General features: G+C 38.5%; 1 protein-coding gene across 4 annotated transcripts in view; it reads left to right on the forward strand.

The window, feature by feature from the left end:
• Positions 1-16,998, forward strand: part of EFEMP1 (EGF containing fibulin extracellular matrix protein 1) — a 66,731-nt gene extending 49,733 nt beyond the window's left edge. For 3 of the 4 annotated variants that reach the window (XM_002709858.5, XM_017340758.3, XM_008254384.4), the window contains 5 exons: positions 478-597; positions 1,879-1,998; positions 7,540-7,663; positions 7,748-7,943; positions 15,741-16,998. In XM_002709858.5, coding sequence (XP_002709904.1) covers positions 478-597; positions 1,879-1,998; positions 7,540-7,663; positions 7,748-7,943; positions 15,741-15,902 — 722 coding nt within the window. In that variant the 3' untranslated portion in view covers positions 15,903-16,998. The remainder of the gene's footprint in view (positions 1-477; positions 598-1,878; positions 1,999-7,539; positions 7,664-7,747; positions 7,944-15,740) is intronic. The other variant, XM_017340759.3, reaches the window with a different exon arrangement.
• The last annotated feature ends 328 nt before the right edge of the window (positions 16,999-17,326 follow it).

Consider the following 17,326-nt stretch of genomic DNA (forward strand, 5'->3'; position numbering starts at 1 on the left):
GCACAACTCAGTATGGGTCTCAAAGGCTTATGTTATAATTGTAATGGAATTTAACAGAAACCATTTAAAAAGTAATAAATAGCACAGATAAATCTTCACCACAGCATGCTGAGAGACCATATCAGTATGAGTGTCTTATATCAATTATTTATAGACTTGGAATTTTGTATCTAACACAACAACAAAAGAAAATTGATACAGGAATGTATATTTATTAGGAGCATTAAATTCTTTTCAGAAGATTCATCAAACATCAAACTGATATTCCTAGAAAAAAATATTTTGGTATTTCTCAAAGAAGTAAATGACAGACATTTGAAGTTGTTCCAACAAATATGAAACCAAATGGATGTTCTCCAATGAGCTTCCGCGGGGCAAAGAATTCAGCTAGGGAATTACTTATCATCAGATGATATAGGTACAAAGCAGCAAGAATAGATTTAGAGACATAAATCTATATAAAACCTTTCCCTTCAGATATAAATGAATGTGATGCCAGCAATCAGTGTGCTCAGCAATGCTACAACATTCTTGGTTCATTCATCTGTCAGTGTAATCAAGGATACGAGTTAAGCAGCGACAGACTCAACTGTGAAGGTAAAATATTTTCCAAGTAATATGCAATAAAAGTACAATCTGTGTCATTTCTGTTGTTTCATCTAACTATGTATCTGTTAAAGAAAACAAATTTTTACACAAGGAAATTCTGTTCCAAGATCCAGTTAATTTGTTCAACTAGAACAATGACATTTTAATACATTACCATGAGAAAGGGGAAGAAAGAAAATAACTGAAATATCAGTTGTAGGCTGGGTCTAATCACTAGAAAGGGTGCTCTAGTATCGTGTGTCTGCAAGTGTGACCTGATGATCAGCAGTAGCCATGGGTACTTCATGGGAGCCTATAAGAAATCAGCAGAATCTCAGGCCCCAACCCAGACTTCATAAAGTCAGAATCCGCCTTTAACACGACTGTTGGATGACAGGTATGCCCATTTAAGTTTGAGAACAGCTGAAGGCACATCATAAACAATCAAAAGCAAGAGCCCTGGCTCCTACTCTTATTCTGGTGAGACTTCAGCATGTTTCTTAAACTGCTTGGGCTTCCCTTTCCACACAAGTGAAAACAGGGTCATTTAACAGGCTGGATAACCTTCAGCATCCATCTCATATGCATCTTCCCTTGGTAATTCAAAAGGCTTAAGGCACCCTGAGGGGGCTGCCATGCACACTTGATGTCCCTGATTTCCTCATGGCTCCAATCAGCCTCACTTAGAGCCACAAAGGCCAAGAGGCCTCACATCATGCCATTTAGCTTGTAACCAAAAGAGGTTGGCTCTGGACAGCTGCCTCTGCTTTTCTGAGCAACCTACATGGACATTCCCATTCAGAAATGCAAAGCATTATTTCCCCTTGAAAGCCAGATCCTGCCACGATGTCACCTCTGGAAGCTTTCACAGGGATGGGACTTGGAGTTCAAAGCTCAGATGAACTCAGCAGCAGAGTCACCCAATTTCTGAGAAGGCAAGCATGAATCTACATCCTGGGTGGGTCTACAGAGCCCAATGTGAAAAGTGTCAAACAAAAGCCAATTCATTCAGGCTATTTGGCTGGGTATAGTTAGGTCCAGAATTAGCCAAACCGTCAGCAATGATTCAGTAAAACTGATGGTGAGAAAAGTTCCTTGTGCTATGAAGTTATAGAGGGAAATGAGCTGATATTGTTAGAATCTGCCCTGGAGCCACTGATAAAGTCTTGCGTTTCTGTTTTGGAGTTTGTGATATTTTTACTTTCTTGAGCTCATCTAAAACGAAATTACCAAAGTAGTGGCATGTAAGCTTTTTCAACTCTGTGTTCTTGCTCTTATCTGATTCAACAGACATTGATGAATGCAGAACCTCAAGCTACCTGTGTCAATATCAGTGTGTCAATGAACCTGGGAAGTTCTCATGTATGTGTCCGCAGGGATACCAAGTGGTGAGAAGTAGAACATGTCAGGGTAAGCTTATTGTTGTCACATATGTTTTCTGTTTTAAGCAAGAAGAGCAGGGAGAAAGTCATAGGATTCTCTACCTTAGAATTTTGTTTTTCCCCACTATGAATATACAACTTGAGCTTTTTCTTCCACTGTTCATCATGATATATATATATATATCTTCTTTTTGTATGTATATATATCTCATTATATATAATATATATTATATATATTTATATATATATAAATATATATAATATATATTATATATACATATATATCACAAAAAGAAGATTCAGAGGCCAGAGTTGTGGTGTACTGGGTTAAGCCACCTTCTGCAATGCCTGCATTCCATAGGGGCACCAGTTGTGGTTCTGGCTGCTCCACTTCCAATCCAATTCCTCACTACTGGCCTGAGAAAGCAGTAGAAAATGGCCCAAGTATTTGGCCCCTGCTGCCCATGTGGAAGACCTGGATGCAGCCCCTAGCTCCCGGCTTCAGCCTGGCCCAGCCCTAGCCATTGTGACTATTTCAGGAGAAAACCAACAGATTGAAGATTCCTCTCTCTCTTTCTCTCTCTCTTTCTCTCCCTCCCTCCCTCCTTCTCTTAATCTGTAACTCTGCCTTTCAAGTACATCTTTTAAAAAAATTCAGTGTTAACAATGACTTTCCTTGAAATTTAAGTAACAGCTTTTATTTCTTAAAATATAATTTTAGTAACATGTTGATATTCTTTTCATATAGCCTACATGATCTCTATGATAGATCTTCCAACTATTTATCAGAAAAGATTCTATTATTAAAATATTTCACCAAGAGTTTGAATTTAGAATCTAAGCTTAATATGTGGATTAGCATACCTTAAGCCAGTTTCATTTCTCTAAAATATCTGTATGATACACTGGATGGCAATATAAGTGCTGAGAAAAATCATCCTGATGTGTATTAAAATGAAAATTAGGGTTTCTGAATTCTTTAGAAAAAACTATTCATCCAGAAAAAGCTAATGGCCTTGGATCCAGTTTCAAAAGCAGCTCTCAGATAATCTTCACATCTACACATAAGTAGCAGAGGCAGTTCTCTACACTGATATGATTTCAAACTCTCTCAGGAAGACCTGAAAATATGCACCCTTCTCCTCCTACCTTCAATGCCATATGGAGTTTAAAACTATTTTAACAGACTTGCCATGGAACTCCAAATCCCATTATGTTGGCAGGTACCAATGCCATCTCACTAGTCAAAGTGATCAGCTTTGATGATCATAACTGATCATAAAGATAGGATTAAATGTCAAAGAGATCACATAAATAAGACCAAGTGTCTGCTAATAATAATTGATAGAATTAAAAAGGAAAGAACGATCCAACATGGGAAGCGGGACACACAGCAGACTCAGAATGACAAATGCCCTAATCAGCACTCTGGCCTCAGAATCAGCCCTTACAGCAATCAGATCTGGCTAAAAAGCCCATGAGAGTTTCTCAGGCATGAAAAGCTAAGACATGTGACAAAAAATGACCTACATGAAAGATCTCTGTGAGATCCAAGTGGAAAGAACGGACCATCAAAGAAGGAGGTATCTTTCTCTGAAGGGAGAAAAGAACTTGCACTTCGATTAAGGCCTTGTCTAAATAAGGTCAGAGTTTGTGGACTCAAAAGGCTTCTATAGCCTTGGCAGCTCATGACAAGAGCCTCAGGTGATCACTGACGTCATAAATAAGAGTGTCAATTGTTAAATCAACAACGGGAGTCACTGTGCACTCGCTCCCCATGTAGGACCTCTGTCCTTAATGTGTTGTATTATGAGAATTAACGGTAAAACTAGTCTTTAAACAGTACTTTGTACTTTGTGTGTCTGTGTGGGTGCAAACTGTTGACATCTTTACTTAGTGTAGAGTTGATATTCTGTATATAAAGATAATTAAAAATGAAACTTAATGAAGAATGGGATGGAAGAGGGAGTAGGAAGTGGGATGGTTTGGTGATAAGAATGTGGGTATTGGGATAATAACCACTATTATCCAAAAGTTGTACTTATTAAATTTATATTTATTAAATAAAAGCTTTCTATATAGTAAAACTGCTTTAACAGGAAATAGACTGTCAGGTAAAACAAAAAATGTAGACAATCCTGAAAAGGCTACTACATATATTTAATTTATACAAAGCAGTGAAAGAGTTAAAAAAGAAAAAAAGTGACCTAACTTGAGGCCAGAAAACTTAACTTAAATCCTAACTGAACTATATTCAAATTATCGAGTTCTCTAAGCCTTGGCTTTCTCCTTTGGAAAAGGAAGTTGTGGAAACAAAGTTGGGTAACATGTAAAAATAATTAGTAGACTAAGCCTGAACAATTCAAGGTGTCTTTATTAAATTTACTTAGAAATATAATGACTAATAGTCAACTGCTCCAGAGCCTCTTTAAATCAGAATTAGAATGAGGAGCACAAGAAAGGAAGAGATCAAGGAAATGAGACATTGGGGAGACCCAATCTTTATCATTATTTTACAGGAGAATATTAACTCAGAGGAATATCCATGACCTGGGATTTTGTGGTATGCATATGATTATTCAAATAGTCTCTAACCACTAGATATGAGCATAATCAAAATGTCGTTCATTACACGATGAGCATCTTTATAACCCTTTCTGAGTTACTAGAGACTGTAAATGTTAATTCTGGGAAAACATTGCACACCAAATGGGCTTATTTACTGAACCTAATTGAGAATTTAACATGAATATTACATGCAGAAAAATGTTAGCCAGTGGGAGGTATATCTTAACCAATTTCCCCAGAGCCCTTCAAACAAATGTTTCTAATCATAAATGGATTTGATGCTCAAAGGAAAAAGGAAGCAAATTAATGTGCAGTGGGATAGTACATGCCATAGTCTGTATGTCTGAAAATATTTATATCTGTTACAAGTAAAGGTGAGAAATGCACTGAAATTGCAAGAGGGAGGTTCATGAGTGTTAACAGTTGAAGACATGCAACTTTAGAATATTTGGTTAAGCCAGAAGATTTTGCTGGGGAAGAGACTTACATTCTTTTAAAGTATAAAGCAATTGCTTTCCCTTACTGAAACAATCCCTTCTGAGCTTTGTCCACAAGGATAAAGTAAAACTGAAAAGGTTTGAATTCTTACCTTCCTCCAAAAGGCTTATTTTGGGTTTGAAGTAACTCCTGTCATTTCCACAGGCTTGCAAAAATGAAAACACTGCGGCAGGGGCGGGGGAGGATGGGGAGGAGGCAACAAAGACCGAGACAAAGAAAACACACACACACACACACACACACACACAGACTCATCAAGTATTTAATACTCCTACTTTCTGAAAAACATTCCAGAATAATGAAGGTATTGATTATTCTATGTTCCAAATTAATATAGGTAATAAATGATATTCTGTAGAAGTGAAATTGACACTTTGAGAAGCAATGACTTTGAACAGCCCTTGACTTGACTGTTGAGGAAGAGCTTTTTTTATACTATTTGTTGAACTCTTTACTTAACAAGAGTTTATCATATGTGTATAAAATCAATTCAAAATAGATCTTAGTAAAAAAAAAAAAATGAGTAGGAATAAGAGAAGGAGGAGGAAGAGGGATGGGAGTGTGGGTGGAAGGGTGGGCATGGTGGGAAGAATCACCATGTTCCTAAAGTTGTAATTATGAAATGTATGAAGTTTGTAACTAAAAAATAAAGTAAAAAAAAAGAAAGTACAACATAAAGTTTCCTTTCGCTGCTACTAGATTCCACATGACTAACCAGTATGAATTTTCTCTGTAGCTAAATAGCATCTTTTTTTTAAGTAAAAAATATTGAAGGAAAAGTGAATGGTGATTTCTTCTGAGGAATCTGGGTTTCCTTCCTTCAGCCATAGCCAGTTCAAGAAGACACTTCTTGTAACTCTTGGAAACTGCACAGGCTTTTCTAGTCTCCTCAGGAATTCCAGATAAAATTAGTTGGAGGCTAAAAGAAGTATTTCTCCAAAGCCAAGACATGGAATGATTCTTAGAGTACCTTTCAATGGAAAGATGCTTGTCACGAACCACAGGAACCTGAACCAACCACTGAACCCTTAGTTGCTTTTCCTCCATATCAAAAGGACATAATATATTTCTCACCCATCTCCACAGAGTTTGTGTCAGGAGCAACTTAGCTGAATTTAATGCTGCTTAAGCATCAGGTGCCCCAGTGGATTAATGCTAGCTGGTGAAAGGGTAAAAAGACAAGGACAACAACTCTTAGTTTACAGGCTAATAGAAGGATTAAGACAGACACAGATTTCAATAATGCAAGGCAGAAAATAATAAAATTCCTAAAAATGGAATATGAGGTATAAGAATTCAAAGGAAATCACATCCTAGCATCCCCCCCCTTTTTTTTTTGAGAGAGAGAGAGAGAGAGAGAAAGAAAGAGAGAGAAGCAAGATTTATTTAAGTCAGAGACCTCCTGGCAGAGTGACCAGGATGGGGGCTCCAAGAGAGGAAAAACCCAAAGGGGTTGGTTGGTAGTGGGCTTTTAAAGCACAATTTTCATCCCAGCATCTTGACCACACATGACTTGCAGCAATGATTGAGTAAATTACTAAGGAATAAGTGAATAAATGAATGAAAATATTCAATTATGGGGAAAAATGAGAAAAGACTCATGTTGGATAAAATATAAATGACAATCCAAACGTAAAGGGATAAACTGGCAAAACTGTTCTCTCAGCTGTCATGTAGGGGTTTCTAATTTTCAAATCTGAAATCAATCCTTGTCCATCCTGGACTATTCACAGCCCTTCTTCCTGGGATCCTATCCTGCACCGCCTTTTCCTGACACCACTGACCGCCTTTTCCTTAACTCCTCTTCTTCCACACGGTCCTTAACAGCCCCGTTCTCTACGAGGTAGACCCGCCCACGCTTCACTTCTGTGCTGGGCTTCCTCTAGATGTGCAGTCCACTCCCAGAGAATCGGCTCTCCCCCAAGATGCTGCCCCTTACTGAAACCACATTTCTTGCCTTTTTCTCTCTTTGGCTGCCTTCTTTATATTTGCTTGCTGCTTTCTCAGCCTGGAAAGCCTTCCCTACCCCATCCATGTAACTCCACCTGATACCTTTTAAAACCAAGTTGAGATGCCTTCCCTAATCACCAGGCAGATTTCATCATTTCTGCTTCAAATCCTCCAGTGCACTTACCAACCTACCTTTCATTTAATTCCATCTTAGTTTAGAAGTAACTGTTACCATATCTGCATTCCCACCTAAATTATAATCTCCCTGAGGGCAGGCACTGGTAGCTTTTACTTTTATACAAGCAGTGGCTAAAGTTAACATTTGTCTTTAAACTCAACAGATGAACAATAGATGCTTGAAAAACTGACATGAAATGGCATTGTTAAATCTAGAATGGCTTAGCTGAATTTGGTCCAGTCTGGTTCCATCCAGTCTTGTGTATGAGACAATTAACACAGTCCAGATTCCCACACAACCATACTTGAGAACCAGAATCTGCCACTTACACAGTTTCCATAAATCAGTAAACTCTTTGCCCCTATGTCTCTACAGATATAAATGAGTGTGAGACCACAAATGAATGCCGGGAGGATGAAATGTGTTGGAATTATCATGGTGGCTTCCGTTGTTACCCACGAAATCCCTGTCAAGATCCCTACATCCTAACATCAGAGAAGTAAGAAACATCAGAGCTTTTCAAAGTGAGAATTTTCTGATCTTCCCAAGCCAAACTGGTGAATACTTTTGTTTGTCTCTGCAGCCGATGTGTTTGCCCTGTCTCAAACGCTATGTGCCGCGATCTGCCCCAGTCTATAGTCTACAAATACATGAGCATTCGATCGGACCGGTCGGTGCCATCAGACATCTTCCAGATACAGGCCACAACTATTTATGCCAACACTATCAATACTTTTCGGATTAAATCTGGAAATGAAAATGGAGAGTTCTACCTAAGAGTAAGTATCCTGAAAACTGCACTAGCTACTGAGAAATTTGGAAGTTTGCTGTGGTTATGGGTGTTGGGTAGCATTCACTTGGAAGCAAAGCTGACATTTAAAGAGCTTTGTGTGCAGACCTTGTGTAAAGCCTTTCGGTAGACATTATCTCATTTAATCCTCTTGCTAACACTGTCAGGTGGATAGTAATGTTGATCTCCATTTTTTACAGAAGAGACAAATGAGATTCAGAGAGATTAATCAGCTTCCCTAAAGTCACTCAGATACTAAGCTACAAACTCTACTGTAGTTTGGTGGGAACACCAAAGAACAAGTCTGTACATACACACCTACCCCTACGTACCACAAATCACAAGTCAGTGATACTTGGCTGTACATAGAAAAAATAATTCCTGCAGACATTTTCAAATGTCATTAATTCCTTATTGTTGCATTCACAAAAGAGTTTACATTCAAACCAAAACTGAAACCTGAGCCTCTGAGAAGCGTCCCCACCTCCCTGAATGGGACCTGTCAAGAGCTGTGCCATCCTTGCCTACCGTGTGTCCTTTCTCTGACCTTGCCAATATGAAATCTAGTTTCTGAATTTTGCTGCTCCTCACTTCACAGTGTCTCCAGGGTCACCTTTGCTGTCCATTCTCTTTCCCCCACACCCCCCCCCCACTTTAAACTGCTCCTTTAAGCTGTTTTAAACCTTTAAACTGCTCCTGTCACCTCCTTGATCTCTTCAGTGGCTCCAGGGTTGATCTTCCCGACCCTGTGTCTCAGCCTTTAGCCTCCTCTGCAATATATCAGCAAGTTCACTTTATCACAAGATTCTGACATATTTTAAAATATGGCTCACCACCCCATGTGAACATGATGGCACCCCATCAAGCAGTTTGTAGGGTTACTGTAACTATTTCATGCTAAGGATGTTATCCATCCAGATACAATTTTCTCAAAACTCCTTTGGGCACTCTTCATTTTTGATTAAATCTTAAAGTCAGTATTTCATTTTGAGAATATGAAAGTAAATTTAGAAATTCATCCTTGTGCTAAAGCTTACAGATTTTTAATGTTTACACGTTTATCCTGTTCTTCGATATATTAACTTCCCTTCCAGCTCAAGTTACGTGATTCTATTTCTTTGTCAGTAAATTAGAAATCATTAATTTCTCATGACCAACTTCTGAAAACTGTGACCCAGAATACAACCTATTCCTATTAGTTTTGTCCTAATAGGAAAGAGCAAGCTTCTTTAACCCATTAAGTCCCAAATTTTCAAATCTGCAAATATTTCAACAATATGCTTATTTCAAAGTTACCATAAATGCTATATTTATTGCTCAGCATAAGTCTTTATGGATGTCTTATAATTGGGATGATAGAATGTAATGAGGTTTGATATTTTAAGCTTGAAATACACTAGGTATTTGTAAGAAGTTTCATTTAAAATTTTTTTTTATTTGAAAGGCAGAGTTATAGAGAAAGAGAGACAGAGAGAAAGTAAGATCTTCCATCTGCTGGTTCATTCTCCAAATGGCCAAGCCAAAGCTAGGAGCCCAAAATTCCATCCGGGTCTCCCATGTGGGTGGCAGGGACCCAGGTATTTGGGCTATCTGCTGCTGCTTTCCCAGGCATATTAACAGGCAGATGGATCAGAAATGGAGCAGCCAACACTTGAACTGGTACCCTTAAAGGATGCCAGCGTCACAGGCAGCAGCCTAATCTACTGTGCCGCAACACCAGCCCCAGACAATATCAATTAAATAATTCCAACCCAAAAAGTAACATTATGGTAATAAAATAAGTTCATCTCAAAAATCTTTAAAAATAATTTTCTACTTTCAATTTGTAGCCATAATTTAAGAAAATAAAATTTCCTAGCAGAAATAGCAAACAGTTAAACAAAGGTCAAACTTTTTTACCCCAATAAACATAGAAGTTATTTATGATTCATATCTGCATTTATGGACTTGATATTTTCAAAAAGAAATAATAAAAGTATTTTCCTCAAATAAAATCCTATTTCTCATGAATGATATAAAATATTACCAAGATATTTACAGAATTGAATAATTTTAATAATAAAAAGTATAAAAATAAAAATAGATATTTCCTATTTCTTACCACATAATTCAAAAAATACTTGGATAAAATCCTACAAAATTTTCCCACTTAAATTCCACTTGAGCAAAAAATGCATAGAAATCAATTAATAGGCCTTAATTAAGCACCTACTATGTGATTGGCTCCACGCTAGGTGCTGTGATGTCAAATTACAAAGACATGAAGTGCATACTTCATGATTTCAAAGAGCTTTAAATATTACTGTATAGCAAAATTTAACAACTGTTAAAAAGAGAAGGGACAACTTTGTGCTATAGTCCAAATCCATCAAAAAATTAACATGGGCTGGTATAGTCAAAGAGGGTTTCTTTTTAAAATCTTATATTTGCTTATTTTTTCATTTTATTTGAAAGGTAGAGACAAAAAGATTGAGTGTCTTCCATCTGCTGGTTTACTCTCCAAATACCCACAACAGACCAGACTGGGTAGGCTGAAACCAGGAGCCCAGAACTCAATCCTAATCTCCCATGTAGGACAGCAACTCAAGTATTTGAGCCATCACGTGAAATCTCCTAGGGTGCGCGTTAGTAGGAAGCTGGAGAGAAGTGGAATAGACAGTTTATTTCAAAAATTAACTAATTTTAAGTAATTTGAATTTATTGGGTGTTTATATTATTCTAAATTTTAGCCAGAACTTGAACCATGCATTCCAGTATGAGATTCAAGCATCCCAAGCAGTGACTTAACTGCTATGCAAAATGCCTGCTCCAAAGAGGTTTTTCGGTAGTCATAAGAGTTGGCCTGATCCTTGAAGGATATGTGGGCTATAGGATTCTACTTATATTCCTTCTGAGAGCCTATTTAGAAAAGCTTCTTCTCTTGAAGGGGACATATTGCCAAAAAGTATATGATACTGATGGTAGAGTATCATGACAACCATCCTCCCAAACAGGATCTGTGCTTCTTTACTGGGTCTTATTTTTATTCATAGCCCTACCACTACCCAGCTTATTCTTCATTTTACTGTCATCCACCAGAATGTGACCACAATTAGAGTACTTGCTTGTCTGTTCACTATTGTTTCTCTTTGTAACGACTTATTTGTTTACTTAAAAGGTAGAATGAAAGAAAGAGAAAGAGAAAATCTTCCAGCTGCTGGTTCACCTCCAAATAGCCACAACAGCCAGGTCTGGGCTAGGCCCAAGTTAAGAGTCAGGAATTCAATCCTGGTTTCCTACATGAGTAGTGGGGGCCTGAGTTCTTGGACCATCTTCTGCTGCCTTTCCAGGAGCATAAGCAGGAAGCTGGATTGGGAGCAGAGTAGCCAGGACATGAACTGGCACTCCAATATGGAATGCCAATGTTGCAAACAGTGGCTTAAACACTGTGCCACAATGCCAGCCCCTCTGTTCACTCTTCTAACCTCAGCATATAGAATGGTTTTGAACACATAGAAAGTGATCATTTTTTTGAGATTTATTTTATTTATTTGAAAGGTAGAGTTACAGAGAGACACAGAAATGGAGAGAGACCTTCTATCAGCTGGTTCACTCCCCAAATGGCTGTAATGGCCAGGGCTAGAGCAGGTCAAAACCAAAAGCCTATAACTCCATCTGGGTCTCCCACATTAGGTGCAGGGGCCCAAGTATTTGAGCCATCTTCTGCTGCTTTCCCAGGTCATTAGTGGGGAGCTGGATTGGAAACAGAGCAGCTGGGACTTGAGATGGAATATATATGGGATGATGGCATTGTAGAAAGTGCCTCAATATTGGCCCTCAAAAAATATTTTTAAATGAATTAATTCAGTCAATATCTTTGCATGTTGATTCAATTAATTTTATAATTATTGTTGGTAATTGTGAATTATTATGATCTACACCTCTTGCTTACAAGAGACAGGAACCCTGGAATATCCTAGAGACAAAATAGTAAATAAAACCATGCCAATTCCTTCCCCAGTAGAGCTTCCAGTCAAATCATTGAATAAGGGGCTAGTGCTGTGGCATAGCGGGTAAAGCCGCAGCCTGCAATGCTAACATCCCATATGGGCATGGGTTCCTTTCCCAGTTGCTCCATTTCCAATCCAGCTCCCTGCTAGCTCCCTGGGAAAGCAGTCTCCCATGCACCCACATGGGAGACCCGGAGGAGTATCTGGGCTTCTGGCTTCGAATCTGCCCAGCTCCTGCCGTTGTAGCCATTTGGGGAGTGAACCAGCAGATGAAGACCTTTCTGTCTCTCTCTGCCTCTACCTCTGTAACTCTGCCTTTCAAATAAATAAATGAACCTTAAAAAAAAAAAAAAGACATTGAACAAGTGCTATGAAAGACACTTAGCACTACAACACAAGAGGTGTAAGTTGCTCATGAGTGTGTAACAAGTAGACCTAACCAAGACAACTATGATCTAGGAGCCTCCTGGAAGGAGTGGATTTAAGTTAAAGACACATTGGAGAATAATAAATGAAAGGAATATAAAGAAGTTCAGTTAATCTGGAACTCCAAGTTCTAGAAGCAGAGTGGCTTAAGAGGAGCTAGGAGAGAAGAGCAGGGGCCAGATCACACAAAGCCTTACAGAACAAGTGGGGTCTCAATAACAGGAGTCCCTGTAGTATTTTCATGTAAAAAAGATTACCAGCTACCCTGCAAACCATGGATTTGAATAGGGCAAGAATGGAAGTGGAGAGGCCAGTTAGCATTTCAAATGATACGGACTTCAGTAATGGCCATTAGTCAAAAGAACAGGTAGATTTATGAAGGTAAGAGGAAAATATACATGACTTGATATAACCCATTTGCTTTGCTAAAATTAGAGGGAAAGGTGGTACCAAGGATACCCTTCTTTTTTCTGTCTTAAGCAATAGTAAATGCTGTTGCAAGTTACTGAGACAAAGAAAAAGTAACTAGTGTTGGGCTGGTGATGAATTCAGTTTGGATGTATTAAATTCTGGTTCCATCAGGCATCCAAGTAATAGACAGCTGGACATGTGGGCTTGGAACTCAAATACAAAGTGCTGGGAAGTATGTTATAGTTGAAGGCTTAACTGTGTATTAAGTGGATTAGATTCCTCAGAAGAGAAGGAGGGGCTAAATTATGAAGCCTTTCACTTTCTGACACTTCATCTGGCACTATCAGAATCAGCTCATACCTCAATCTACCATTCTCTAGCCATCTCATCTCCTTTGATCTTCAACTTCATTCTACTTTGCCACCAAGGCCCGTGACTGCTCTATGGGTTTTATAATCATTCAGAACAGCTCCATAGAGAATTTTGGTCCCCAGTGTTGAATAGAAATTCAGTAACTGACTCTGTTCTCTCTCAGATGCCCTTACTCCCTCTGCTATTCACCTTCAAAATGATGTTAGTCCTGTAATCCCCTCCTCTTATTTTCTTGCAGTCTATCAACTTCTTTTTTTTTAAGATTTATTCATTTATTTGAAAGTCACAGTTACAGAAACAGTGGGAGGGAGACACACACACAGATTGAGAAAAAGAGAGAGAGAAAGAGAGAGAGAGAGAGAGAGAGAGAGAGAGAGAGAGATCTTCCATCTACTGGTTCATTCCCTAGATGGCTATAATGGCCAGGGCTGGGCCAGGACAAAGCCAGGAGCCAGGAGCTTCTTTCAAATCTCCCACATGGGTGGCAGGGGCCAAACAATTGGGCCATATTCCATTGCTTTTCCCAGGCCATTAGCAGGGAGCTGGATTGGAAGTGGGGCAGCTGGGACACAAACTGGCACCTATATGGGATACTGGTGTCATGGGAGCAGTTTTACATGCTAAACCACACTCTGGCCTCCATATCAACTTCTTAGTGGACATTTGAACTACTGTCACCATGGTAATCCTGGATCAATCCTATAATCCATTTCTATTTTCCTCCCCAGCTTGTCAGCTCACATTGCACTATCAAATCTTTTTTTTTTTTTTTTTTTTGTTTTTGTTTTTTTTTGACAGGCAGAGTGGACAGTGAGAGAGAGAGACAGAGAGAAAGGTCTTCCTTTGCCGTTGGTTCACCCTCCAATGGCCGCCGCGGCCGGCGCGCTGCGGCCGGCGCACCGCACCGATCCGATGGCAGGAGCCAGGAGCCAGGTGCTTTTCCTGGTCTCCCATGGGGTGCAGGGCCCAAGCACCTGGGCCATCCTCCACTGCACTCCCGGGCCACAGCAGAGGGCTGGCCTGGAAGAGGGGCAACCGGGACAGAATCCGGCGCCCCGACCGGGACTAGAACCCGGTGTGCCGGCGCCGCTAGGCGGAGGATTAGCCTAGTGAGCCGCGGCGCCGGCCACTATCAAATCTTAGTCTCCACCTTTGATAAGTCCTCAGTAAGCTCAACATAACACACCATAACTTTTTCATATTTCTTTAGTTCCATTCTCTTCAGTTCTTAATCATGACTGTCTCCATACTCCCTTTATTTTCAGAAGAAGACCTCACCTGTTATTTTTCTGAAACCATTGAGACCTACATGCATGAATTACCTGAACTTTCCACCCCACACCCCTACACACACCATGTGTCCCCCTTCCTATTGCTTCCTTCTAGTTTCCAAAGACAGTTACTTCTGTCAATTAAGGCCAACCCAGCTTCTGTTTTCTTTATTCCATCTCTTCTGGAAACTTGTCCATTAGAATCTCCTCTGTCTTCTATGCATTTAACTTGTTTCCAGATTTTGCCCTTTCCTTCCTTCCCTAGACAATCTGTAATCATGATCTGTAAGTCCTCACTTCGTAGTCACTTCTCTGTCTTCTACTCCTACTACCTGACTGAAATTTCTTTAAAAAAAAAAAAAAAAAAGACACTAATGCCATCCTTTCTGCTAACCCCAGAGGGAACTATGTAATTCATCCTCCCCTGCTCTACTGGATGCTATGGGCTATTCATATGTGTTCTGCTGAATCATCATTTCTTCTCAGCTTCCTTCAACAATTTCTCCTCTGCCTTCTCCTTAAATGTTGTCCTTTTCTGGAACTCCCGTCTTATCACATACACATTCTATCCTTTGGTTAAATGTCCAACTGTTGGGGTCATTGCTAATTCCTAATCCATGTTTCTGCCCGTTAGCATCCAGACTCACACATCTGCTCACCTGCTACTCCAACCTCATCTCGCACAGCTCTCCAGTACCCATCATACTCTTCATCATAAGGAAACTGCATCCAGTTCTCCTGAATGTACTGCTTTACAAAACTTCCATTTATCCTAGGTGACTCTCTTCAGGCAATCAGAAGCCATCGCCCGATTTTCAGGGTTCTTCCTCTTTCTCTGTATGTATATACACCCTTCTGTAATCCCACAGATCTCCATAGAGCCTGACATTCACCTCATTCTATTGTAATTTACATGGGTTTTCACCTTTGAGAATATAAAAAGTGTACAATGTTAAGAAAGTACTGTGTACTTGTTAAAAAATTATCAGATCCCGGCCTGAACTCTAGTCTCTGTAAAGGCTGGAGCTACTCAATAAAAGGGAAGAGAAATGTTGACAGAGAAGAATAGGAAGCAAAAAACTTTTAAAAATAGGTACTTGTAACTTGGAGCTAGTGACCGTGGGTAGACAAGGGATAAGAACCAAGAAGGTTTGGTACTAAAACAGGACTAACTAGTAACTGTTTTATCTCAACCTCAAAATTCTTTTCCTTATTCTTATAGGAATTATACTAATAATTAATAAATACTCAAGAAAATATTCAAATAATATTCAAGAAAAAGTATTCTCTTTCACCTTCTTTTTTCTTTTATTTTAGCAAACAAGTCCTGTCAGTGCAATGCTTGTGCTCGTGAAGTCACTGACAGGACCCAGAGAATACATCGTGGATCTGGAGATGCTGACAGTCAACAGTATAGGAACCTTCCGCACAAGCTCAGTGTTGCGATTGACAATAATCGTGGGGCCATTTGCATTTTAGTCTCTTGTAAGAGTCCACCACAGGCATTTTAAATCAGCCAAAGAATATTGTTACCTTAAAGCACTCTTTTATTTATAGACATATCTAGTACGTCTACATCTATATACTTTACACTCACCCATAATTCAAACAATTACACCCTGGTATAAAGTGGGCATTTAATCTGTAAAGATTCAAAGTTTGTCTTTATTACTGTATGTAAATTAGACATTAATCCACTAAACTGGTCTTTTTCAAGAGAGCTAAGCATAAACTATCTGGTGAAACTTGGATTTTTTGCTGTAAAAGTGGGACCGAGAAATGAAGATCTTTCGTGGTGCTTAAGGAAACTTGCCATAGCTCCACCCACAGTCTCATAGGAGGCAGCCATCATACACTGAATAGCATGGAAGGGCAAGGAGGAGTTTTTTTAACCGCTTTGTAAGAAAATGGAAAAAGTCAATAAAAATATATTTCTTTAGAAAATGAGGCTCTACTCTATCTCTGTGTTGGTCTTTTTTTTTTCAAGATCAGTCTAAAGATCGTTGCTTACTACATAGTAATAAATCAGTATTATACAATAGATGGCTTCTATAGGACATTTTTAATTTTGTAAGAAAATACTGATTATGAAAAAAAGCAAAATTTTCTAAAATTCCAGAATTGAATTAGTATCCCCTAGAAGATGATTATGATGCGATATCTATGGAGACAAGATAAGAAAATAAATTCTTCCTAAATCATAATGTGTTCTTAAAGAAACAAATTCAGGAAATGTAATTATATCGCTGAATTCAGAACTTCCACATGGAGCAAAGTGAAGAAAAGGTATTTTGCTGGGAAAGTTTAAATTTCTAAATAAAGTTGCAATCTTAAATTTCACTCATTTACAATGAAATTTTCTCAATCTTTGTACTAAGTGCTCATAGTAGAAGAAAATGATGGTTTTATTCCTGGCATCCAAAGTGACAGTGAATTAAAGCAAATTACTCTCCCTTCCAATTCTATGAAAAGTTTTATGTCTTCTTATTTGTTTAAAATGTAACTGCTTCACTTTGGTGTATTATAGTTTTAATAAAAATTGTTTTAAATAAAAAATAAATTCACTTTTAGATGATCACCTGGTCTTTGAAGATTTTTTAAATGTAGCTAATAATGGCTAATATAATTTTATATCTGAGGAAAAAATCAATTATAGCTGTCAGAGAAATAATGCCCATTAATTTTTTAATATAAATATATAAACTAGAAGATGAGGAAACAAAAAAAACTATTACAATCACATCAGAAAAAGAAAAATACATACTACCATTTCTTTCTTACATCCAGTTTCAAAGCACAAATGAGTAATGTCTGTCACAAGGTAACCATTTTTTTAAATTATTTAAGGTATACACATTTTATGTATTTCATATATACAGATTCAGTAACACAGTGATACTTTC

The sequence above is a fragment of the Oryctolagus cuniculus genome, chromosome 2 (assembly GCF_964237555.1).
Source record: "Oryctolagus cuniculus chromosome 2, mOryCun1.1, whole genome shotgun sequence".
Lineage (NCBI taxonomy): Eukaryota > Metazoa > Chordata > Mammalia > Lagomorpha > Leporidae > Oryctolagus > Oryctolagus cuniculus.